General features: G+C 32.0%; 2 protein-coding genes across 2 annotated transcripts; both read right to left on the reverse strand.

Annotated features, from left to right (window-relative positions):
* Positions 1 to 5530: 5530 nt before the first annotated feature.
* Positions 5531 to 7144, reverse strand: LOC100799625 (protein INAPERTURATE POLLEN1). Its single transcript, XM_006597829.3, has 2 exons — positions 6582 to 7144; positions 5531 to 6284 (listed from the first exon to the last, which is right to left on the reverse strand). The coding sequence occupies exons 1-2, from the start codon at positions 7020 to 7022 to the stop codon at positions 5838 to 5840; spliced, it is 888 nt and encodes a 295-aa protein (XP_006597892.1). The 5' UTR covers positions 7023 to 7144; the 3' UTR covers positions 5531 to 5837.
* A 453-nt stretch (positions 7145 to 7597) lies between these two features.
* On the reverse strand, positions 7598 to 23648 carry LOC100527906 (phosphoinositide phosphatase-like protein). The gene is made up of 16 exons (NM_001248535.2): positions 22970 to 23648; positions 22188 to 22392; positions 21941 to 22106; positions 21135 to 21357; positions 20635 to 20711; positions 15995 to 16182; positions 15779 to 15876; positions 15457 to 15587; positions 15221 to 15349; positions 14572 to 14947; positions 13184 to 13305; positions 11689 to 11790; positions 10684 to 10881; positions 9529 to 9705; positions 9106 to 9217; positions 7598 to 8203 (listed from the first exon to the last, which is right to left on the reverse strand). The coding sequence occupies exons 1-16, from the start codon at positions 23057 to 23059 to the stop codon at positions 8087 to 8089; spliced, it is 2511 nt and encodes an 836-aa protein (NP_001235464.2). The 5' UTR covers positions 23060 to 23648; the 3' UTR covers positions 7598 to 8086.
* Positions 23649 to 27785: the final 4137 nt, after the last annotated feature.

The raw sequence follows: 27785 nt of genomic DNA on the forward strand, positions 1-27785 counted from the left end.
TGACAACGAAGATGCTATAGATCCTACAAAATAAAATATAATACAATTAATTGACGATAAAATTTATACATTAATTATACATACACAAATTAAGTATATTTACAAAAAATTAATTAAAATAAATAAGAAATTATATTTTTTAAATTTCAATAACAAAATATATTATACAAATAACCTAATTCATATATATTCTATAAATAAATTAAATTACAAACAAATATAAATTTAAATATATAAATTAATGACTTCAAATAATTACGAGTAAAATAATTTAACATACAAAATCAATAATTTAAAATACGTAAAACTATTCTAGTTTAAACATAACATATGAAACTAATAATAATAACTAAAACTAATGTAGTATAAAAAATTTAATTCTAACCTAATTTAAATTTACTAATTTACACTACATAAAATTATTCTTAATCTATCATAACAAATATTTAAACTAAATGTAATCTACCATATACAAAATTAATGACTTCAAATAATTACGAGTAAAATAATTTAACATACAACATCACTAATTTAAAATACGTAAAACTATTCTAATTTAAACATAACATATGAAACTAATAATAACTAAAACTAAGGTAATATAAAAAATTTAATTCTAACCTAATTTAAAATTACTAATTTACATTACATACAATTATTCTTAATCTATCATAACAAATATTTAAACTAAATGTAATCTACCATATACAAAATTAATGACTTCAAATAATTACGAGTAAAATAATTTAACATACAACATCAATAATTTAAAATACGTAAAACTATTCTAATTTAAACATAACATATGAGACTAATAATAATTAAAATTAAAATTAACGTAATATAAAAAATTTAATTCAAACCTATTTTTAAATTAATAATTTACAATACTTAAAATTATTTCTAATCTATGATCAAATATTTAAACTAAATGTAATCTACCATATACAAAATTTAAATTAAAGCTAATCTAAACTTAATAAGTTATGGTACCTAAAATTATTCCTAATCTAAAATTATTAAATTATGGTACCTAAACCTATATAAAAAATTTCAACTAAACTTAATCTATCATATAAAATTATTCCTAATTTACCATATAAAAAATTATTCCTAATTTACCATATAAAAAATTTAAACTAAATCTAATCTACCCTGTAACATTAAGAATTGAAACTAAACTATACAAAATTATTATTATCTTACACTACCTAAACTATACAAAATTATTATTATCTTACACTACCTAAACTATACAAAATTATTATCTTACACTACCTAAAACCATTTTATTATCAGAATATAAACATCTATATAAAAAAAACATACAAAAGATTCAATAAATAACTTACAAATTTTTTTACGAAAATGGAAGAACACCAACAAGAACAGCACCAACCAAGCAGTTCTCTCTCCACACAATATTTCACTCTCTCGGATAACAAGCAAACTCGAAAGCAAGGAGCAAGGAATGCAGGCAAACAATTGAAGGCCAAAACGCAGTTTATAAACGCAGAGAAAGGTGCGTTGATCTACATGCGGAATGGGAAGATACTGGAGACAGATAAAAGCGTCAAGGCATTGAAGAGAAAATACGAGGAAATCTTGGATTATTATCAAAAAAATTGGCGGGATAGATAAAACCAAGACTATGGGATATGAAATGCAAAGGGGAAGGACAGGGTCAAAGCGCCAACACCACTGGCGTTTTGCAAGACAGGGTCAAATCGCCAATCAGGTTAGCGCGTCCCTCCAACCTTCGACACTTGTCTGCCATGCATGAAGTCACCAGTTCTACTGGCGCGTCCCATGCTGGGTACGTGCAAAAACAGCACCCCCCGGAAAATACTTCTAAAACAGCCCTAGTTTGGGAAATTTTTTGTAAAAGAACCCCAAACAGGAAAATTTGCCTCTATTAACATCTCCCTTTCGTCCTTTTTCGTTTTGGAATATATTTCATATATAAAAAAATTAATATTATTTTAAAATTTATAATTTTTATATATACTAGTTTTATTCGATTGAATCATCAGACTGTATCAAAATAAAATTTCTTGAGTTTGAATTTTTGAATATTTTAAATATGAAACGCCAAAACATATTAATGATAAATAGAAATAGAGCCACAAATAAAATATTACAAATAATTTTTTTAAGAAAAAAATATATACTAAAAGATTATTTTATATTAAGCATAAAAAAATTCAATATATAATAATATACTCGATTGTATAAAGCAAATTCTTCATATCGTTCTTCATTTTTCTATAGAAAATATATTATTATCAATTACTAATTTAAGGATGTAAATATAAAAATAATTTCTTGTTATTTTCCAATAACAACTATTTTTAGCATATCTAAAGAGGATACCTTGTATTTCTTTGGTTGACAGGTTCGTTTTTCTCTTTTGGGACAGGTGCCCCTGGTACCTTCACTACCTTGTATTCTCTTTCTGTACTCCTTTTTACCTATTTGATATATATTAATTAGCTATTTCAAAAAAAAAAAAAACTTCTCGTTGTATAATTATCATTTATTTTACACACTTATTATTGTTACTTTTCATATTAACAGTAAAAAAAAAAAAAAAGTAATGGAGGCTAGATTAAAAAAGTTTGTTCTTATACTTCATATTTTTTGTTCTAGTTCATACATAAAAAAAATTCTCACATTTGGTTTCTATAAAAATGTGTTACAACTTACAAATCGGATTTTGTCATTTGTTGAGGTTATGATATGTTCTGAGTTTTTCATATAGGGACAAAAGAAGTATGACTTGGGTGACAACACCAAAATGTAGTGTTCCTTTTTTTAATAAAAATCAAAATGAAATGTAGTATTTATTTGTGTATGAACTAACACGAAAATTATTATTGAATGTAGGAATTAAATCTAACACGATCATAATATCTACAATTCAATTTTAAATTTAAATGGTGTCTTACTTTATTTTTTGTTGAATTAAAGAGGGTCTTACTATTTACCAATGTTTTGAAAATCTGACCAGATATCCCAAAAAAATGAGACATTAACTGATCGAGGATCGGTCCCTTTCCAATTTTTTTTTATTTAATTTAAAATATTTTTTAGATAACTAAAAAACATACTTAAATATTTTACATGATTATCAATTATTTTATCATCTATTATTATTATTTATCTTTAAAAACATATATTTAGTCATTTTTATTAATTTATAATTTTTAGATCCTAATTTTTTTATAATTTTATATTATTTTATTACTTAAAATATTATATAATATTAAAAAATATAAACCCCTTTAACTATAATTAAACCATTGAATCTTGAACCAATTAAATCCCGTTTTAAAAACCTTGCTATTTATTCTTAACAACCTTAAAGCCAATCAAGTCTTGTGACCAAGAAATTATTATTAGATAGTCTTTGATTATCATCCATAGTCCCAATCAATCTTTATGTGATACATATTTAAATTTTTTAATTAATTTACAATAAATAATTATTATACTTAATTATATGTGATATAAAGATTAGTTACAACATGATAATCTCGAACCATCTAATAATTTCTTTGAACTGAAGACAACTATTCATATTTCTTGGTAACTTATGCCTCCTCTTACTCTAAATACATGTGAACTATATTGTGCTCCACTCTAACTGCTGACATTACCAGATTACATCTAAAATGTTATTGTTGTCTTGATTTCAAAGATTAGCTGATAAACCGATAAAGAAAAATCTGCATGAAATATTTGTCCATTCTCAGGTTCTGAAGTTCAATCCTACTGAATCTGGAAGCTGTTTTACTAAAGCTAACTGGCCAATGTGAGGAAGCTAGTCTTGAATATATGATAACATAAAATTGCTCTTATTGTATTTTTTACATCAAATACTAGTACAGAGACATTCATTTCAGTGATAAAATTTTGTTGTGTATTTTTTTAAGCTCTTAGACTTCTTGTCCAGATAATAAATAATAATATTCTGATTTTAGATGAATCATTCCAGGTCTCATTCATTAAATGGACAAATATTTCATACAAAATCTTCTCTATCGGTTTATCAGCTAATAAGTAAGAAAAGGCAATTGAGACCTGGACTGGTTTATTTTACTTTTTTACCCTTTAAAATGATTTTGCTTTAAATATGTCCTACTTTGATAGATTATGCAATCAATCAGGTTTCTGAGTCCTGCATTTTTCTTACACTGCTAAGCCATGCGAGAACACCTGCCAAGGCAGTACTGTACCTGGGTCGCAATCAGGTTTGAGCAAGATTGATATAAATCTTCCAGAATTTTACGTTCTTCCATTTTTTAATTATTTTATATGTTCTGGTTAAGTTTAATTTTGATTACAATGCAAAGATGCATATAAAACATGCTTGTATAACTTTAAAAGTATGCAGAGTTACCAAATATATATAAACTATAATATGTTATTTCCATTACAGAGGTTCTGAAGTTCAATCACCAAAACAGACATAGGACCACACAAAGCAGTGAGTTACTGCTATTTCAATTTTCACGTACCAAGATAATAAACCTGTCAAGTATGGTTTAAAAATTAAGAGTGTTTCATACATTTTCTTTTTAATAAAAAAGGGATCAACAAACAAGCAAAAAACTGATTAATCATGGTAGAGACAAAGGGACTGTTAACAGTGCTCTTTGCTTGAGTTGTATTTGGTGACACTGACCCCTATTGCGAGCTGAACCTAGCTCAGAAGATTTTGATTCTAATCAGAATAACTGATGCCAAAACCTCTCCACTTTAAAATTCTCCGGGAAAAAAGTGTCATTGAGTTAATCACTTCAAAAAATCTATTGAACCCAGAACCTCTAATTTGTTTCATGATTAATGAAGTCATTCAAAGTACCATTAACTTGTTGATCGGATCAGTATCATATACAAGTACCCTGTCGATTTATTTATTCATTCAAGATATCTCTAAATGCATGCATGAAATCCATAGACACCTGTTTTCCATTATACAAGGTTCTTCTCCTTTTGTTTTTTTTTATCAAATAACTTTTAAGTTAGAAACATATATTTTAGTTTAAAAGGAAATTCAGATACATATTAATTATATGTTCTAAATGCAAGTATAAGGCAAAACCGAAACAAGGTCTGCCAAGAAAAGGAGGTTATATTTTAAAGACCCGCCAAATCTAAGAACTTCTTAACAGTTATTTTTTGGCCTAAATTTAGGCACACTAAATTGAAACTCATTCATCTATTAATAAAAAAATAACAATATCAAAACACTAAAATTTCTACTATGAACACTATATAACATTTTCCTCTGTTTTATTCTATAAAGGATCAATTGCAATGTGTGCCAGTGCCATATAGACTGCATGCAAAAGCAATATACACTGTTCTCCCCTTTGTGGTGAAAGGGGATGCAAAACTCATTCTAAATTTAAACCTTTTTTTGTTTCCAACAAATCCGTAATTTTCTTATAAGATAAATGGATTATCAAAAAGGGACAAATGTGCTAATGGAGACAGTAACTAGTCTACGGACAACAAATACAAATACTGCAAATCCATCAACATTGTTAACAGAAATTTCCCTCAATTGAAGAAACTGTTCAGTGTTCACTAACACTTATTCCCTCCACAAATACAAAACGTAATTAATCCATTGACACAGAAATTAAGTCTCCAGTGTCATCTTCCAAACCTAAAAATCTTATCAAATACAAACAACAAAATTGTAAAGAATATCAATGCTAAACCTAAAACACAGTAACCATCCATTCCACAGTATTTTTCCACGAAAAGTTCCACACAATCACAATGAGAGGAACGAAATAGATACATACACTGTTGCATTATCATCATCAATGGCAGCGAGGACGACACTGTTTATTGTTTGCGAGAGGCAAGGCCTTGCAGTGTTCAACGGCGTTCACCAACTCATGGTCCCTGAACCCAATAAGAAACTGGGCCAACCCTTCAAGAAACAGCGCGGCCTGGTAAACGGTGGTGGCACTAAGTATGTCCACAAGCACGTTCCTCCTGAGGCGGTTTGCGTAGAGGAACACGCTCACGAGCTCCTCCATGTGGGCCTTCACATCGGCCCCCACAGCAACCTTGGACGAGGCTCCGCTGCCCTTGTGATGATGGTCACGGCAGCGGAACCAGTTCCCCATTACGCGGCCCACGAATGCGTCCTCCGCGTGTTTCAGGCGGTCCGAAAGGGCCGGTACAATCACGCGGAGGCCGCACTCGATCTGGTCCATGCGGGCAGTTAGAGCCTCCGAAGGGTTGCGCCAGGCCATCGCCACCTGTACATAAAGAATAATATGCGTGAATTATTGTAAATTGTGATAAATTAATCAAAGAAAAGAAAGAGAAAACAAAATCAGTCTCCAATAAAAATTATATCATATTTTTATTATCATGATATTAATACCAAATATCACCCCAAAAGACTAACAGAGAAAAAATGCTTTATTATTCATTCATTCTAACTAACAGAAAGAGAAAGAGACTCCCCATTCGAATTTTTCAACTCACATTCTAACAAAAATTAATAATTAAAAATTAAAAAAAGCAAACTAACAAACGGAAAAGCGTATAACCTGCCAGGGGCGTTCGGGGAGGGGAAAGTGGTGGTGGTGGTGGTGGTGGTGGTGGGGATCGGAATCATCTTCGTCGTCGGTGTGGTCGGGGGAATGTTCGTCTTGGAGGAAGGAGCGGGCGAGGTTGGTGAAGAGGGAGGGGTGGAGGTCGCCGAGCCAGAGGAGGGGTTTCTCGAGGGAGTTGCGCCACTCCTGGGAGAGGAGCTGGGAGGCGTCGGAGGTGGCGGCGGCGTCGAGGGCGTGGTAGTAGGACTGGAAGTGCTGGTGGAGCATCTCGACGTGGGTGGAGAGAATGGTGAGGGAGTCGCCGGAGATGGAGTGGCGGAGGAGGGGGAGGTGGTTGTTCTTGAGGGTGTTGAACCACTCTGCGTAGTACTCCTTGAAGGACCGAGACTGCTGCTTGTGGCTACGGCTGAAGAGTGGCGCCACGGCTTTCAGCATTTTTCTTCTTGGAGGGAGTCTTGTTTTTCGGAGGTTCAACAACGGTTATGGTTTTTGGCGCGGGACTCGGAAGGTTTATTTATTTATTTAAAGGTGGAATTTCCGTAAGACCGTAAAACGGTAAAAGGCATAATAGAGCTTTTTATTTTCACTGCGTTTTTAACTCATATTACAAAACGCATGTTTAACTCTTTCTATTTATCTATCAAAAAGTATGTCTGAAGCAAAGGGAGTGGTGTTGTTCACATTCATCTTACTTTTCCTCATTTTTTTTCCTTATTTTGGGTTTTGATTCTGCATCTTTTTTTTTTATTATTTTATGAAGGGATGGTTATGCATCCTATTGCCACCAAATTCTACATTTCAGTTACTTATTAATATTCATCGGTGAAAATTAAAAACAACACTTGTTCAGATTGATCGGTGAAAACTCCCCCAAAATTTCAATAATTAATATTTTTTACTTGATAACAGGGTTCTCTCGTAAAAGAAAAATATATAAAATGGAAAAAGGAAAATGTGCAGGTCCATGGAATCAGAGATACATTGCTCAGGATGTTCAGTGCCCCATAACATGAAAACATAAATCACCGCTAGTATATGATAGCGGGAGAGAATTACACAATACAAGAAGCAAAATTATTTAAAAGAATTAATTATTTGCAATTCTAGAAGTGGAGCTCAGACAAACAGGGTAACAATATTTACAAATGCAACTGATGAAAGAAAAAGTAAGACAATGAGCTCCAAAGGTAACAAAAAAAGGGAAAAACAATTTTACAAGTTTGCTATTTACTCTGTCCTATTATACCTCAAGATTTGATTGAGATTTTCACGACAGACTACTGCATGTCACCACCAAGAAATTTCTTCTGCGATCATCACCTTACAGAGAAGCCTACTTTGATTAAAAGCCTGTTTATTTCTTTTTTCCTGCCGCTTCTGTATCGTATGCTTAGCTCACTCTAGTCTCTTCCTCAATTCACAGTCTTTCGGGCAAGCCAAGTCAATTAAATAAATTTACATTATATATATAAATGCAAAGGATTATTTCATGTGAAAATTCAATTGCAAAGTGTCTGTCCATTAGTCACCCAGTTTACAAAAGTATCAGGAAATTCCTCTAGAACTTTGGGCCGGGCATCACGTTTGGATAACTCTGACCCAGTTTGCTCCCTTCCCTGAGAATATTACATGGAATTAGCATTTGATATCTAAAGTAAAGACCACGGCATTTAGAAATCAAACACACTTTCAACTATTGCAGGACTAGTTAGGGACATGGAACTCGTAATGATCCTAGATCAGTAATATTATGCACCAAATACATTTCTATTGTCAGATCACAAGCATGAAAAACACCACTTGCAATCCAATAACAGCCTAACCTTGACTGAAGAATTTCAAACTAAAACTACAAATTATAGACAAAGCATCAAACCCTGATATTAATTATTTATGTATAGGATGGAAGCTATTACATCAAAGGTCCAATAAATCTATTGGTAAAGTTGTGAATGCGATATTATGTTGTGCTAAGAGGCACAAACCCTGACTGAGCAAGCACACAGACAACAAATTATTATTATTAAAAAATAGAACTCAGACACACACATTGGTATATCTTGATAATAGTCATGCTCTATCTTTACTTGTCATTTAGCAAGTCCCTACCAAAAAACATGAAACTACATTTTTATTGACAACTCTTCAAAAACTGAATAAAAATCCTAAACTTGTACAAGTACAAAAAAATAATTAATTTACTTCAAATTTTAAATGGCTGTGTCTGAGCCATCTTCAAACTGGAAAAAAAAAAAAAAAACAAAGGAGACAGCCCATTTATGCTTCATGGCAATTCTTCAAAAACTGAATAAAAATCCTAAACTTGTACAAGTACAAAAAAAATAATTAATTTACTTCAAATTTTAAATGGCTGTGTCTGAGCCATCTCCAAACTGAAAAAAAAAAAAAAAAACAAACAAAGGAGACAGCTCATTTATGCTTCATATAAGTGTCTGTAAAACACAATCACAGCACCAAAGCCCGTGCTCTATAAATACCATCTCAGAAGGGCTTGTACCTTAGTGTTTGAGTCCAAATCACTAGTGGAGGGAGTATCTCCTCCCGTAATAACTCCATTGATAACATTTTTGGAAGAAAGCCTAGCAATCGAAGAGTTGGTAATTGATAACCTGCATTCAGTATAGAGAGGCCTTACAAAAATTATTTTATTTAGAGATATACTACAATGTATAACCATGATGGTGGAACTGAAGTAAAGCCACTTTGGAGACAGTAAGAGATGTGTTGTGTACATCATAAACTCCAGACACTGATATTCACAACCCAAATTTGTAATTCTTAAATATATTCGTCATTTACTCTTCCCTACCGTCTTATTGCTTCCATAACTCTCCCTATAAAATATTCTTGCAACCAACTAATCTCTCTAGGCATCTGTATAATTGCTTCACTGGAATGCAACGCAGGCATGCAGCATTACCTCTCAAATGGCTCTTCTTCACATGAATTTCCTGAAGAAGACAGCCAATCCAGGTCAATAAAGTTGGAAGAGCAGAATGAATCTCCATGTCCAGAATAGGAAATATGATCACTATGAAAGAAACGCTCTCTTTGTATGTCTCCAAAAAGCTGTTTATGAGGCATTGAGGGAGTGTACCTACACAGACAAAAAAATTTGCAAACCATTCATATGATGACTAGATAGACATAATGAAGCAGAAAATAACCGAATATTATGCATGCAAGAATCAGAAGGTGTTTGGTTTATTTTATAACTTCCTTTTCAGTTCATATGTTTTCATTATAATTACAAGTGACACCTTTATTCTATATCATATTATCAAAGCTTTGTATAGGAAATGCTAAAAATACCATATTGTTTACACCGTTTCCTTCACAAATTTTGAAATCACAATAACAAAAACAAGTAGGAATGCTTGTGATTATTGATGACGATAAAAGCAAACCAAAACCACCCCAAGTTGGCAACTAGTACTAGGATAGGATGAGGTTGTTGACACAATTTAGCTTGCATCATGCACTGTAATCTCGTTCTTTCAACATGAACACAGAAGAGGAAGAAAAAGGAAATGCGGAGACTGGCTCAAATATAAGTGAAGAACAAATGTAACATATCACAGAAAATATAAGTTGATTGGTGACTTGTTGGTCATGGGTTCGAATCCGGAAACAGCCTCTTTGCATATGCAAGGGTAAGGCTGCGTACAATATCCCTCCCCCATACCTTCGCATAGCGAAGAGCCTCTGGGCAATGGGGTACGAAGTGTTTTTTTTTACTTCAGTTCTCATGCAAAAAAGCCTGCTATGAGAAGACAAAAAAATATTCAAGAATATTTATATGTTGGCTTATAACTGCTAACAAGCCAAATTATTAAACCAACTATCAAGACCATCTCTTGTCAGTAACATGGATTGGTAAAGCAAATCTTTAAAGCATACATAATCAAAGCTAGACTATCCAGTTGGGTCAACAGTGAGTTGATATTTGAATCTGGGACTTCATCTTATGGGAGCCACATTTGGTGTATTTATACTGTGTGTAGAAGTTGTCTCTTCCTACATACCCTAACTAGATTACATATTTACATCCACATTAATTAATACAGATACAAACCTTGAAAATGACATGTCACTCTCAGTCCCAGAAGAAGTAGATATTTCAGGTGATGACTCAAAAAAAGTATTGCTTCCTTCTGATTGGTCCTGCAAACCTAGCTTTGAGAAATTTTCAAGCTTTGGATTTGGCGTTGACATAGGTGTAGAATTGTCGCGAGTAATGCTTCCATCTGAGAAACACCTTTTGGCAAATGACCTAAAAAGCCATAATTCAGAGTTACCGCATAAGCTGCATCAACAGGAACATCCCAAGTATGTTTCACATGATAATGATGTTCACAAGAAGCCCATATAGATTTTGTAGTATCAATATTTACAAATTGTATGCTATTATCTCCTTTAACAGAAAATAGAACACCATGTCACACTGCTAATACTCAGCAACATTCCATCCAAGTTTTGAAAACTTAAACTCTTCATATCAAAACGATTCAGCAACCCTCCATCTTAAGACACAAATGAATTTAAAATCTATTCCCAAAAATCACCACAGCTACGTTTTGAATTTTCATAATAAATTCTACAGCTCCTTGATGACTGTTTAGTGTTTACCACAGTTAACAAGTATCCGACTTCATTAGCATACAGGTTTGTACACGCAATAATGCATACTAAGTCATTGCTTATGATAAATCTTCAAAATTCACGCTTATTGCTGCATTCAACTTTAACCATGAAGAGGCTTGTTTACAATGGATTCACAAATCTCATGCCCAATCTCTTTAATATGCAATGAAATGGAAACTCACATTTAGTATTGGGATAAATGTGCACGACAAAGAAAAAATTAGTCACACACTAAGTTCTAATAATAATTCCTATTTCTCCTATCAAATTAAAAGAGGTGTGAATATACTTAATTTGTGTACTCTTTTCTTAAAACATAGTGGCAATCAAGGACCAACAGACAAACTCTAATAAAAATTCCAGGTCTTCAATCAAGGACCAATTTACACAGGAATAAAGAAAAGGTGTTTCATTCCCCAAAATTAAGTTCAAATACCTTGCATCATCATCACCATATCTCCCTATATCATAATGTTGATCTGAGCTCAAATCCCATAGAGCAGGTTTACCCAGTTGTGGCTGAAAATGCCCCAGGAATCTGTGCCAGGAAAATAGGAAGACTAGTTTAAGATTAGAAGAGAATAATTAGTTAATACCACCAAAGCGACAGTCTTTGCAAACAGGAATATATAATGATATTGGAAATATGATAAGGTCATAATCAAGTGAAAAATGGGGGACTTCGGCAGATTCAAAAACAAGTTAAAATTTGTATAAGATAAAATAAATTTAGTAAAGTTATGTATTAGATAAAACTCAACTCCTTAAAATTTGGTTGAGTAGTTTAACATCTAACGTGAATTACTATTTGATGATTAACTTTTAACTGGTTAATCATACAAATTTTAGGACCACAGAATCCTCACATTTTTTAGGGTGTTTCTCTACCTACAAACAGCAAACCTGCTACGCAATAGGATTATGGGGTGTTCAAATAATGACTGCTTCAAAGGAGACCCAATTTTAATTTTACAAAGATATTGGGCAGCGTTATTGCATTCTTTTCCCTTCTTTTTTTGGTTGTGCTAATGTCATTTGCTCTATCTGTTTGGAGGATGCCTTCCTTTTACATGTTCTCCCCCCCCCCCCCCCCCCCCTTCTTTTCTAATGAATTTTCTTTAGAAATCAATACTAAAAATAATGCTACTATGCCTAATCATAATCCCAAAAACATTTACCAATGTAGAGTTTATATGGGAACCAGATTATAAAAAGTAGAATAAATGTAATGCCAGTGCAACTACCTTTGCAACTCACTTCAGTCAAAGGAATTTCATTTATTAGGGATACATTAATGTATAACCCATACAGAGACTTTTCCTCAAGGACCTCTCTGTCATATTTCTTAACATCTCCAATTCCCAATTATGAGATTTTAAAGTTATAAAGGTTCAACATTTTTTTGATCAATTTTAAAGGTTTTGGAAGGGGTAAAGGGAAGTTACATGGATGTACATTTTTATGCTGTCTTTGGAGTTTAGATGAAGTGTTTTGAGACTATTTTCATGTCATGGTTTCACTTTGGAGTTTAGAACACAGCTTTTAAAGAGTTAAACAGAGAGATTGGAAAGTTTTCCGTATTAAAGTCGCTGTTTCTATATTATTATTATTTGCAGTGCCAATCAGAGGAAGATTTCTTATCCTACGGTTCAATCCATGTTTTCTTCAAATAAAATTTCTATCAATGTCTCAATAAAAGGCACTTTAAAGAGACAGACATGCTATAAATCCAATCAACAACAACAACAACAAAGTGTTATCCCACTAGGTGAGGTCGGTTACATGGATCACCCGATGCCATTCAGCAAAGTTAAAAGCCAAAGTTTCAGAAATATAATTTAGCCTGAGATACATGCTATAAATCCAATCACAGGGAATAATAGTACTTGGAGGTAATAAACAATTAAGAACTACATGACTGTGGCACATACATGTTAATTGCATTTTGCTTCTCAGCATCCATGTAAGCATTGCTGTAATAGCGTTGAAGAGTCCTAAAAAACTCTTGGGATTGTGTTGCAGTTTTCCATTGCCCCCTCCTCTCAGAGAATATCTACAAGGCAAGTAGCAACATAAGTTAAAGAGGACCATATGTTATTATACCAATGTACAAATCAATTAACATCTTTCATCATGAAAACCTCGTCATCACTGTTACTTTACCCATTTAACAAAATATAGGATCCAAGAAAGATAGAAAATTGTGATTAGGCTCCTTTGAGTTGGTGGAGATTAATAGTTGATTGAAAAATCAATAGTTAAGGTTGTTATAAAATAAATGAGCAGCAAATTTAATTTTCATGAGAAATATTGGTTGAAGAAGTTCCCTATCAAGTGGAACCTCTCCTTGTTGCTGATATAAATGTTACTGATTCTTCTCGGGAACAAATTTCAGTTTTCCCCTCTCAAAAAAAAAAAAAAAAACAAAACTATAACTCCGCACTCTACCCTCCAAGGTAAGGTCCATCTTGCACTCCAGAAGAGCCAGACCCAAATTTTTTAAGATTGACCAGTTTATAATGGAGTTACCCCATTCTGATGAAAGCAAATTTAACTCTTGTTAGAAAATATGAGAAATATCATATGATATTTTTTCATATCATATTAGAATATTTTAGAGTGTCCTAGATGATCTGTTAAGATTTATTTTTATTTTCTATTTTATGATTTGCTTCCTTATTTATTTAGGATATTTGTAATTATAAGTCTGTCATATCATGTAAATAGGAGTATTATCTCCTACATTTATGTGTATTTATTGCATTAAGTCTATATAAAATGGACTTTGATGTGTAGTCAAGACACAGGTTTCAGCATCTCTTGCATTTATTTTTCTCTCTTTCAACAACTCTAGTAGTGGTGATGGGATTTCAAACTTTTCATATATTATAGTGGTCATTAGAGAGAGTGACACTTCCAAGTTTATGCATTCAGAAACTAATACAAGAGATAAGTCCATTCTCAAGTCACAATATAAATGAAAAAGCTAACAAAAATACTATTGTATACCATCCAACTCAATGAAATGCAGTAAAGTGAGTAAACCACAAAATAATTTTCACTGGCGGATTGATAGATAGAGATGTCTCCTTTCTTATATAAACTTTTTTTTCAGCTAAATTTCTTTATCTTAAAAAAATAAGATTAACAACGATTTTGTCCATTATAAAGTTTAAACCCAATTACAGTGTCTATAAAAGCTTTATTAGAAAGACTTCAAAGGTAATCAAGAGAGCAAACAATAAAGCAAAAGTGCCAGTTCCCAAGCTAAATATAACTGCTAACTGAAGCAATTGCAAAGAACATCAAAACTAATCACCTTTTTGTGTGCAGCAGAACCACCATACTGGTGTGCAAGTGTGTCACCCATCCGCTCATAAAATCCCATCAAACCATCACTTAGAGGATCATCAAGGTCAATTTTGGGGTGGTCAATAATTCCCAGAGCATGAAGCTGGTGGCCAAGAGCAGCCAACCCATATGCATATTGTGCAACATTTGTGCGATCTAAGCAGTCTATGCAATTGGTTCTGAGAACCCCCCTCTGGAACATGGGTGGCTTGACAAAATGGTTTCCGTTAGCAAGGTTGTTTTCTCCACTAGGTTTCCTCTCTAAAGTATTACCATCTTCATTGTTGACATCAGATTGTCTTGTGGGTTGAAAGCTTCCCTTATCGATATTGCCGTATGCAAAACTTAACATCAGTATAAACAAGAGATGTCAGTGGATCTTAGGTATTCCACCTTTCCATCAAGCATTAATGCCTTTTTTGGAGCACATGCATTAATATCTGATTAACATGTGTTCATGCTATTTGTAGAAAATTGTATATCATTGTACATTGTATCAATATTTTTCTCAAGATTCTCTAGATACTTTTCTCAAGACATCACGATTGACAAGTCACAAGTATACACAATTTATAAAAAAAATGGTGAAAGGCATCGGAGGAAACCGAAAAAGTTACCTAATAGATGGACATTTTATACAGTCTTCAGGTCTAGGAGTTGGTGGCACTTGACAATATAAAAAACCTGTTAATGTCAAAGCATATGCAGCCACTTTTCCCAGAAGTAGCAAAACATTTGTAGCTTTGCTGGAAGTAGAAAATGTAAAATGAACATAATTTAAGTGAGATTATTCAGAGCACACTTATAATTTAATTATTATGGAAGACAATATTATATAATAAAAGACACTAACCTCTGAAAATGTTTAAGATCCCAATGAAGAAACCTCAACCTGTTCTCCTGTGATAAATCTTTGTTAATGAAATCTATAGCCTTACCGAACTCGGAACGAAGTATGGACTCTCGAGGTTTCCTTTCGTGTGACTGTTGGTTAAAAAGAACCAATATCAATCACTTAAGAATCTTACCAAAATAAAAAAAGACAAGCAAATTACCACCCTTCTGTAATATGTTGGCAAAAATACACGAAAATTTCTTATTGAGGAAATTAGATACATTTGATAAATGGGGAAAAATAAAATAATTTCCTTCAAAAGATGAAAAATCGAAGCTACCTTAATCAAATTCAAAATTATTACAGGATGCCCGTATCTTTTGACAAGATTTTCGAAGTGAAGTCTAGTGGCTTCATAATTCTGATCTTTCTTTGACACTGGGGAAGAACAAGTGATTACATAAGCAAACATACAGTGGCTCATGCATTAAGTGGAGAAGAGTAGAGAAACATAACTCAGCCAGTGTTACAGTATTCAGGAAATGGGAACACATACATATAATATCCGGCTTAAGATTTAGACGTGAAGTTTCCTGTGACCAGAAAAGAGGGATTGAACCCCGATTCTGGACAACAGAGCATATTTGGACCGGAAGACCTTCAGGAACATCCTCAAATACAATTTGTTCTGTCTCCACGTCATTAGCGACTCTACCCTCATCATTTACACCTCGTCTCAAATACCTACATAAAAATAACCATATAAATGAAGTTGTGAAGAGTCATTAACATAACATATCCATTTGAAAAGATTCTAATTTTTTAGTATTAATTGAAAATATTCACATTTAATATAATAAAGGCTACAATAAAGGAAATTAGTATCATTTAATGACTAACATAAGGAAAAGGTTGCTACTCAATACATTAACTATCCATGTGTTGAATATATGCAACATTTTTGCACTTGAATTTATTATCAGTGCAGTACCTTTTCAGTTCAGCACTGAAGTTGTTATTAAACAGGCCATAAGTATTTCAGGCACTGAATCTGATAATGTGTTCACAACCTTGAAGACTTCTGTTTTTTTTTTTAATTTTTCTTAAAATAAAATCACCCATTAATGAATAACCACTATATATATATATATTAAAGGGGAAAGTGGAGTATTTAATGGTTTCTTATGAGCATTTGAAAGGAACAAACAAGATTGGCAAATACAGCTATGTGGGGGTAATGGGTAAAAAACCATGAAGCAGTCAACCCCCATCACGGTGTTACTTTCCTATTGTAATTTAATGATTCCTTCTTCATATATTTGACAGTTGGTAACAATGGATCATTGACGAATCCTGTAGTTATTCATCATTCTTGTTTTATATAAAACCCTTAATTCAAGAGCCTAGAATATTCGAGAGTGAGACACTTGACAATATCATGCCAAAGAAAATCTGATCATTTACTTCATTGGAGCACAGCAACAACAAGAAGCACATCAGACAATTGAACAAAAAATGGGTCTTGAACTCCAGAGCTAGTCAAATAGCCAATTACCCAGAACCAAACTTCAATCTTACCTAGCTTGCCATTGGCCATCTTTAATTTTATTTTCTCTTTTATCGTTTGTTGGAAATAGGAGCATTTAATGACTGTTACTTTTCCAACTAACTTACTTGTTGTGTTTAGCTAAGTTCAATGTATCTTAGGAAAGAGTTCTCTTGAAAATAAGCTTAGGATTTATTATCTTTGTAAATAATTTTTATTATAAATAGATTAGTCTGCTGAGTGGAAAATGATTAGCTGGAAAAATCATCAGGCACTTGTAGTTCAGCGTATACAGGTATGCTTCCTCTTTCATTCAGAGTTAATGTCTCAAAAACGCTTCCATCCCATTGGCTTCTGGACTCTGGAGCCACAGAGCATATGACCCTGCCATCTAAATAATTCACCTATTCTCCATGTCCTAGCAACAAAAAAATAGCAACTACAGATGGCACTCTTGTAACTGCAGCTAGTACAGGAAACATCCAAACAAACTAGTCTCGTTCATTCATGTCAGAGTCCCTACTGTCAAAAAGGAAAAGATTTTACTCTTTCATTATCACTCAGGACATCCCTCTTCTGAAATCATCAAAGTTATGTTTTCATCTTTGTTTTTTTGGAATAAAATTTATTCTCTTCAATTTGGTTTATGTGAAATTGCAAAACACAAGTGTGCCCCTTTTTCACCAAGTAACAAGAAAAGTACATTTGCTTTCAACCTTGTTGATACTGATGTTTAGGGGCCATCTCCTACTCCAAATGTGTCAGGGGCTCGTTAGTTTGTGACTTTTAATGATGATTGTACCTGAGTCACTTGGGTTTTCAACTTAAACAGAAATATGAAGTAACCAATGTCTTTCGAAAATTTTTCTCAATGATTAAAATTCAATTTCGTGTGTCCATAGAGAAACTTAGGTTAGACATAGGAAATCCATTTTTCCAAAAAGAGAGAACTATTCATGAGTCTTCTTGTGTCCAAACACCACAACAAAATGGAATCGCAGAAAGAAAAAACAGAAACCTCTTATTAGACCAAACGGGCACTTTTGTTTCATAAAAAAGTTCTGAAAGGTTTCTAGGGGGAGACTGTTCTCACAACAACATATCTTATTAATCAACTTCTCTCTAGAATCTTGGGACCCAAGTCCCACATTGGCTAGAGATAAGGTCAAGATAGAGTGTATAAGTGCAAGCAACCCTCATCTTATAAGCTAGCTTTAGGGACTGAGATAGGCCCAAACCCATATTCTAAGATGGTATCAAAATCAAAGCTTATCTTAGATCCATTGAAGGGCCACCCGCCATATTACCCATGCACCAAGCCAAAAAGTGCTTTGCGCATGAGCGGGCTTATTGGGAAAAACCCAAATCCCACATCAGCTAAAGATAAGGCCAAGATAGAATATATAAAAGGGAGGCAACCCTCATCCTAGGAGTTAGGTTTTAGGGTTGAGTTAGACTCAAACCCACATTCTAAGAGGATTTAAGATTCGTATGGATGTACTTCCCTCTTTCTATTCTATCCTAATTTGTCTACTTCTAGCAAACTTCCACCAAAGATCTTTGTGCATGTAATGTGTCTCATTTGTCCATGTCCATGGTCAAGACTCAAGACAAGGGTAGTAAACTTGATCCTAGAGCTATAAAGTGTGCCTTTGTTGGATACTTCTATGCTCAAATGGGGTATAATTCATCCTCCATCCAAGAAATTGTGTCCAAGGATGTCACATTTTGTCCGGAGATTTTACTCAACCTTATCTTTGGGGGGAGAGTATTAGGGAAGTAAGGAGACTCATTCTGAAACACATTCCTTCCCCCCTCTTGAGTTAATTTTTTGTGATCTTTCAGGAGAACTTGAACAAGAAGCATTGGCTCAAAATGAATCTAACGCAAATGCTCCAACCAGACCTGAAAAATACAAGGTTTGGAAAGAAATTGGTTTACACCAAATCAAATGTCACTCCTAAATCGACAGACGTCCACGTGGCCAATCCAACTCCTTTAGATCAGGTAAAAAACTCTAAATTTTCAATTTTACAGAATAGTCTTTCAGCTTCCCCAAATGAAGCGGAAAACCCACAACCTGATGATAACTTTTATCTTCCAATTGCCTTTAGAAAAGGAACCAGAAATGCCCCAAAAACCATTTTTTCCCCTCTCAAACTACCTCTCATTTCCCAAATTTTCTCCAACCCATAAAACTTTTCATGCAAACCCAAACTCTATCGCACTTCCCACTAATGATTTTGAGGCATTATCTGATAAAAATTGGAAGCAAGTCATGGAGGCATTGAAGAAGAATAAAACACGGGAGTTGGTTTCTTAGCCAGAAGGAAAGAAGGCAGTTGGGTGTATATGTGCATATACAGTAAAATATAAGGTAGATAAGTTGATTGAGATGTATAAGGCAGGGCTGGTTGCTGAGGGTTTTACTTAAACCTATGAGATCTATTACTCAGAGACCTTTGCTCCAGTTACAAAGATGAATACAGTTTGGATAATAATATTATCTCTTGCTGCAAATTATGGTTGGGATTTACAACAATTTGATGTGAAGAATGAGGAGGAGATCTCTATGGAGGTTCCACCAGGATATTGCAGCCAATTCTGTTGAAAAGGGCTTTATATGGGATGAAACAATCCCCAGAGCATGGGTTAGGATATTTACTAAGGCCATGACAGCCTTAGGATACACATAAATCCAAGGAGATCACAATTATTCATCAAACACTCAATCTCAGGGGGACTGACTATATTGCTACTGTATGTAGACACAGTAGTCAACATCGCAGTATAGTGGCGTTGTAGTGCTATTGCAGAGCAAGCGAACCCAAGATTCAAAGAGTAGAACGATTTTAGTAGCAGCATCCCTGCTGCAATAGCTGCCAAAGTTGTGGCATTCGGATGCTATAGGTGCAAGTTGCTTTATGAATTGCAACCATGATGGGTTTCAAAATCCTTTGTCTAAGCTTTATGAATTACTTTGGCTGAAAAGTTTTGAGCTAAGTTGCAAGCTATGGCATAAGGCATTTACGAATTGCTTTGGTTGAAAAGCATCTTAGAAGACTTGAAAATTAAATGGGATGGATCTATGAAGCTCTATTTTAATAATAAGTCAGCAATCAATATAGCTCATATTTTTAGTTTATATACCAAAACTTTTAGTTTACCAATCTCAACTCTTTCCCATCAACACACCCAAATGGAGAATAAAGATGAGATTTATTCATCCATCAGGAAAAAAATGCTGCTTGTCAAAAATTAATCAGGTAAATTTTTCTTCAAATAGAAATACCACAAAAAATTCAAGCCAAGGATTCCATGGATCATTTCTATATAATTACATATTAGTGTTATACTAAAACTTCAGAGGCATAGCAACAAGTCTAAACAACTAGAAAATACAAAAATGACCAGAGCATAAGGAACACAAACTCAATACAAAATAGATACAATCATCACTGAAGCCATTTAATAGACTGCCAAGTTTGTTGAGAGCCAAAGTCAAATTATATATTCAGACAGAGATATATGCATATAATATAACCAACCAAAGCATATGCGCAACATAATCACATTGGCAAATGACATACATCAAATGCCTAAAAAAATGCATTTGATGTGTCTAGGAAGAAAATACAACATGTACATACCTAGTGCCAGCATAATGGCGAGACCGTCTTGCAACGAGTGTAAGTATGAACTCCCGCCCAGATATTGTAAGTGTTTCCTAATGAAGCCACCAGATAGACTTCAGAAATTCAATCATGAGATGACACAAAACAACAACTTGAGATGAACACGAAATATTAGTACATAAGATACTTATTAAGATTCCCTATCTAGTCCATAAATGAAAATGTCAGAAGCGATGTCATCTAGTTGTGTTGTACACTTGTACTAATACTAATAACAAATAAATAGAGCATTTGTTAATTGTCACTTGAATAAGTCATATCAGAATACCATTCACTTCATAATGAAAACAGAGTCCAATATCTCTCTAAATGTTTATTTGTGTGCTGTGCACCCAAGGAAATGGAAGATTATAAAAATTGCACAGATGAAGAGAAGTAAACAGAAAGAGTGAAAATTTAATGAGAAAAGTTGATCAGATATTCTTGCAATGGCATTAAGAGGCATTTATAATCACCTGTTTAAAAAAACCGTACACTAGAGCAACTGTCCAAATAGTATTCTGGAGGTGATTCCTGATTTCTCGAGTCAAAGACTCATTCCAGACAAACATGGTCTCATAAAGAACATGGCCTGTCTCACTATCACACAAATTCTTTTGAAGACTACGCATAATATGATATGAGTAGCTAAAAAAGAAATCCTTCGTAAGGTCTACCATGCATAGGAGCTTCTTGTATCTAATAAGTGAATGAGAAAAAAAATTAATACAAAAACTTAAAACATTAAGAACAATAAGATTTGATATTAGACCACAACATTGTGTTTAAATCAAAAGGTATTAGCAAGTAGCAAACATTAGGAATAATCACCAAGCAACTCAATTTTATGACACATTTCCATCAGGACCAAAATCTAATCAAAATTGAGTTCTCAACAATCTGCAGATGTTTTTTTTAACAAATAAAAAATTCTGCTTACATTTTGATATTTTTTTATTTAAGCCAAAGAGAAGGATGCAATTTTTACCAAGATTTCCACAAACTTTTATATTAACATTAAAGATCTTATGGATAGTAGGCAGTTAAAATAATTTAAATATTAGATGGAGAGAAACAGAGCAACTGAAAGATGACGCAAATAAAAATGAATCTGAAGCAACACTCTGTTTCAAATTATTAAAGGACACAGCAGACAGATGTCAACATTCAGAAATAGTCAATAATAAATACAAATATATGATGAGCATCCCTTGAACTAACATTCAGTTTTTCTTCTGAAGTACAAAAGTAAAATCAATATAACATCCAAGATTGTAAAGACCTGTTTTCATTTATAGAATCGGTGATGCTAGAATGAACAGATGAATTTTGCAGTGGAATCATCTCACTCTTTGAGATAGCATATACTGTATTACCACAGATTGCACCAATTTGCCTTCTTTTTGTGATAAGCAGCATGTAGTAAGGGCCCAAAAATTTTATGAACCCTGAATGCAGAATAACATATCAAGATATAAACTGATTATTTGTCAAGAGTCAACTGAAAAATGCACATTGGATCTACATACCAACAATTCCAAAACAAGTTGTAACAAATTTCAGTCCACCTGTGGACCTGTTCCCCTCATGTATACGCCTCAACAGGTCAGAACATTCACTTTCTGTATATGTGGTGGAATCTTCAAGCACATTCAGCTCGGAGGGATCTAGACGGTCAATCTTTAACACTCTCCAATAAGTCCTGCTCTTGTCCCTTCCTATCATGTAAAAGTTCTGTGGCATAAAAATAAAAGCAAATGCACAGGGTTAAAATCTTTAGAGTATGTCAGATTTCTATTTTCAATTTTTTTTTCTTTTCAAAAAGACAAATAAAACAAACTTTCACACCAAGCTCGTGCCAGACCGTACATTACTCTAAATGACACACCGTTGAGCTAGAACCACAAAACAGAAGAAGAAAACAAGAAAACACCTGCTAGCTGTCTCTGTTTTTAAGCTTTAAAAACACTTGTTTTGAAATCAATTTTCAAAATTTAACAGATTTTGGATGAAAAACTAATTGCTTAGCGATTAGCATGGAATTATTTTAGAAAGCGGATTTCAAAATCAAAATGTAAGAAGGAAAACAAACAGTTCCTAATAGTCTTTTCTTCAACAATACAGAAAGAAACACGTTGTAATAAAACTAGCACTTTCCGCAGGAAGCGATCAATAGCGACAAAAGAAAAAAAACATCAAAGAGGTCTCAGCAGAAACAGAGTACATAACTTACTACAACAACAAAAAAAGAACGAAAATCGGAAACAAGAATAAAAGTGCATAAGCATAATAATAGCATACAAATACACACCGAAAGAGTCTCATAGAGCCTGAACTTATGCAAACACGCGTGTGCAGGAGGAGAAGAGTGAGAAGAAGGTTCATTCTCCGACGATGCCATGGCTTCTCCTTCGCCGAATTTATTCAGATCCCTCGAGCCTCAGGCTCAGAGGGAAACCATCAAAATTGCATGCAAAGAGAAGCCACTAAAATCACCCAACGTTCACGTACACCACGATCACCAACACCAATGCACCAAAACGCGCAACAACTCCATGCTCCCGAAAACCCTAGGTTGCTTCAAATACAGCATTCTCCTCCCCGCGAATTCATCGACCGGAACTCTCAATTCCACCTCCTCTTCCTCCTCCCCCTCCGCCACCGCCAACCGCCGCCGTCTCCTCCATCCCCTGCCTCCGCCGGAGCTGCTCCCTCTCGGATCACCACTCAAAAACACTCGCCACCGCACAGATCGAAAACCCCGCAAATTACGAAATTGCGTGTTTTATAGCAATGAAACAAAACTCGCAGAGAAAAACAGCACGTGTGTGTTTTAAAAAAACGAAAACGCGAAACGCAGCGTTTTGAGACGCTAACGCGAGATCGAAGAAGATGAAGAAGAAGAAGAGATTTGGGAGGTTTCGAGATGGAAAAGTTTGCGGGAACGAACGGGAAGAAGAACGACCAACAACCGCTAATAATTGATTCAATTTTTGTTTATTTTATATATTTATAGAGGAAATATCAAATCTTGTTGATATAATTTAAATAATTATTATAATATTTTATAATTTAGTATAAAATGTGATTTTTATAAATTATAGCATTGAATTTTATCTTCATGTTATATGAAAATTATATTTATATTTTAAAAAAATTATATTATATTTATTTTAATTTATAGGAATGAAATAATAAATAATTTAAAATTAATATAAAATTTTATATATATAATATAAAATAAATTTTTAATTTTATGATATTTAAAAAAATATATTATTTAATTGAATGTTATCAAACAATATAATAATGGATTAAAATTATACTTGTATCATTATATATACAGAGAGAGAGAGAGAGAGATTGAAATTGGGATTATTTATTGACAGCTCAGTGCTTGCAGATCCAAAGGGTAAAGAACAACCAAAGCCACAACTTCGGTGACCGCTGCGTCCACACATTAAAAAATGTCAACAAAACAATTAAAAATCTGAAATAAATTACTATGTGAAGTTATTTTCATTTTTATTATAATATATTGAACTGGATTGGAACGGAGATATTGTTTTGCAATTATTTTAATTATTATATGCGATTTTTTTCTATAGTTTGATATCTGAAAATCTGGATTTGTCGTTCGCTTCAACGACCGCGAAGTAAATGTGATTGTGAACTAACGTGTCATTTAAATTTCCTTGCCCATTCCAAACGAAGAACTAGTTAACTCGCATGAATGAATCTTGTGCATTACATAAATGTTTATAAAGTATAAACAAACTTGAAGTAAAAAAAATGTAAATACAAACAAAATATTATGTTAATATAAATCAAAGGTATTTGAAATTTTAATTTGAAAATAGTGTTATAAATAGCAATGTTCTTGCATTGAAGGATAAGTAACTTAATTGACTTTAAAAAAATAAAAATTTGGATTTGATTATGTGAATGAAAAAACAAACTAGATTTTGAAAGAGAGTGAATTCACCACTCGATAAGACTTTTGAATTCCAAGCATCTAAGTCTTAAACTAAAAATGTGTGTTTACCCAAAAAAAAAATTAAATGCCTAATTAATGAAAGATTATTCGATCCAATAAAAAATAAAATGAAAGATTATTTGATAATAATTTACAAATATCTTATTATAATTAATATAGACTGAAAACTTTAAGCATCAATGCAATAATAATAATGAATGTTACCATCGAAGTACCAGATGAATTGGTGTATTATCATTTTAACTTAATCAATAATTTTAAATTTGAGTCTTCTAAGTCTTGGAAATATAACTTTATTAAATGTTTGGAAATGCAACTTTCGCATCTTGTGTATAAAAGTAATTTAATATTTTAAGAAAAAATATTTAAATATAAAAAATATATAAAAATAATTATTTGTCGAATCATTTTAACTTATGGAAAATCTTATCTCATTTTTTTCTTTTTATTTTTTTCTCCTAAAAGTGCTTTTTATATAGACATAAAAAAATTAAATGTAATGGTTATTTTAGATAGTTGAAGAAGCTATTTAAAAATTTTTAATTGAATATAATGTAACTTCTTAAAGAAGCTAGACAATTTTATTAAGAAAAAATTAGATAATTTTTTATAATGATTTTGAGTTATTTTCTTATTAGAATTAATGTTTTAGTTGAACAAATGACAAACTTTGCATGCAATGGTGGATGTGAAAATCAAGATATGAGGGATATAGAATGGAAGTAAAGGATTATAAGGCTATGACTATACTATTAACTTATATGCATGCATCATGAGATTTAATAAAAAAAAATTAAAAAAAAACTTTCGGAATCAAATTAACAATACATAATTAAGTTTATGGGTCAAAATATAACTAAATGATTAAATTCAAAACTAAAAATACATTAAGTTGTTAAATTTAAAGATAAAATTAAAAAGTCAACTTTTAATCATATGATAATAGTCAATTTTCATTTTATTACCAAAAATATCACATAGACACCCACTTACTGATAACAAATGAGAGTTATAATAACATGATCAATCTATTATATTTTTTAGATATTTGAGAATTAAATTTAAAATTTTTATTTTAAAAGACTAATATATCAACTTCTCACACATTCAGACTAGGATCCAAAATGGATATTTATTATTATTATTATTATTATTATTATTATTATTATTATTATAATTATAATTATTATTATTTTCCAACCCATTTTTAGGGCCTGAACACACGCTATAAAAAAATATTAAAACTCAAACCTTGTGAGTTCAAAATTCAAACCGAAACGAGTACCCATTACCAGCATGGCAACCGTCTAGTCACATACGGGAAACAGCTAAACACAAAAAAATGTAATTTATTTTATTGCAGAAAAGTAATTTAAATAAACACTAGACAATAATTTATTTTATTAAAAAAATTCAAAAAAAATAAACACAAACAAATGTCTCAATATCCATATTAAAAATTAAAAAAGATGTATTGAATTAGAATTTTAGTAAATTATTTTGACATGTAGATTTTAAAAGATTTCGTAATGTAATGACTTTAAATTAAAAAAAACAAAAAAAATTATGATTAAGATTTTGTACTTTTATAATATATGAATACATAATTTTTTTTATTTTTATAAAGTTATAAGATCTAAAAGGATAGGATGAATTTTTAAAAAATATTTAAAATTATAACAAATAAATAATATAAAGTTTATGACTCATAGACATCCTTCAAAAATTAGATTAATACGATATTTCTAAAGTTTCCATAACTAATAAAAACTCAAAATAACTGTAATATCTCCTCTGATGTAAACCCATAAAATTCTTGTCTCGCTGCACGTGCGATATGATTGAATCTTTACCTGCAGCCTTCCTCTATGTGCCATGATGCCTAGCTTTTTTTTCTTCTTTTTTTCCTAATGAAATTATATGCTTTTTTTTTCGGTAAAAAATTGTATATCAATAATAAAGGTACCAGAGTAGCTCCCCTGGTTAAGCAATATTTACCACACGAATTCTGTAAAAAATATATGTAACCAAAGAGCACAAAAACAACACTCCAATAAAAAGCAACGTATACCAATCACAAACTAAGAAGAAAAGTATCATTCCCCATCATCCACTTGCCATATGTGATGGGAGAAGAAAAAATTACAACCGGTAGAAAAAGAAAAAAGTAAAAAAAAAAAGTCTGGAAAAATCCTAAGGATTATTTGATGATGTCTTATTTATATTTTTTACTAAAAAAATCTCATAAAATTTATTAAAATTTATCTTAACAAAAAAAATCAACTAAAATTACTTTTGAATATTAGATGATTTTATTTTGTTTTATAAATCTTAATTAAGTATCAATGAATTTTGTTATACCTTTTTAAAAATTCTAATTATCTTGATTAAATATCACAAAACATTTTTATTAAAAATATTTTAAAATTCTCTAAAATCCTATTTGAATACACCTATGAAATAAGTAAACAAACAAGTAAAACTGGACCACATTAAATAATAATGATATAACATTAAAATTTAATTATTATTATTAATAAAGAATAAAAATAATTTAGATTAAATGTATATATAAGTTAATTTTTATCTTTTAAAAAAAATGCAATTTAGTCCTATATAATTTTAAATTGAAGTTAAAGGATCCTTTTGAAACAACAATATTTTTTATTTTAAGACACGATTTTAAATCTTTTTTATCGATTTAAGATGTAAAATTTATCTCATTATATTCACGTAAATAAAAATTATAAACCTTAATTAATGTTCAAACTAAAGAAAGTCATGTTGGATAAAATCATTTTTTAAGCAACATGGTTAAAATCATGAATACATGTTAAGAAACTATTTGTTGGATGTTGGCTTCGGCTACAAAATTTAGTGTATGTTTGGATGAACATTGACAAAATTAATTTTGAATAAAATTGATTTTGAAGTGATGTAATTTATATTCAAATATTTTTATCATAAAATCAAATTATGAGTAAAACTCAATACATAGTTTTGGATCTAATGCAAAAATTACTAAAGGTACTTCTGTAGAAGCAAATGACTTTGATGCTTTGATGATGATCATGATGATTTGATGCAAATGCGTTTTTCAAGAATACAAGACAATGATTCAAGAATACAA

Source organism: Glycine max, chromosome 15 (genome assembly GCF_000004515.6).
Source record: "Glycine max cultivar Williams 82 chromosome 15, Glycine_max_v4.0, whole genome shotgun sequence".
NCBI lineage: Eukaryota > Viridiplantae > Streptophyta > Magnoliopsida > Fabales > Fabaceae > Glycine > Glycine max.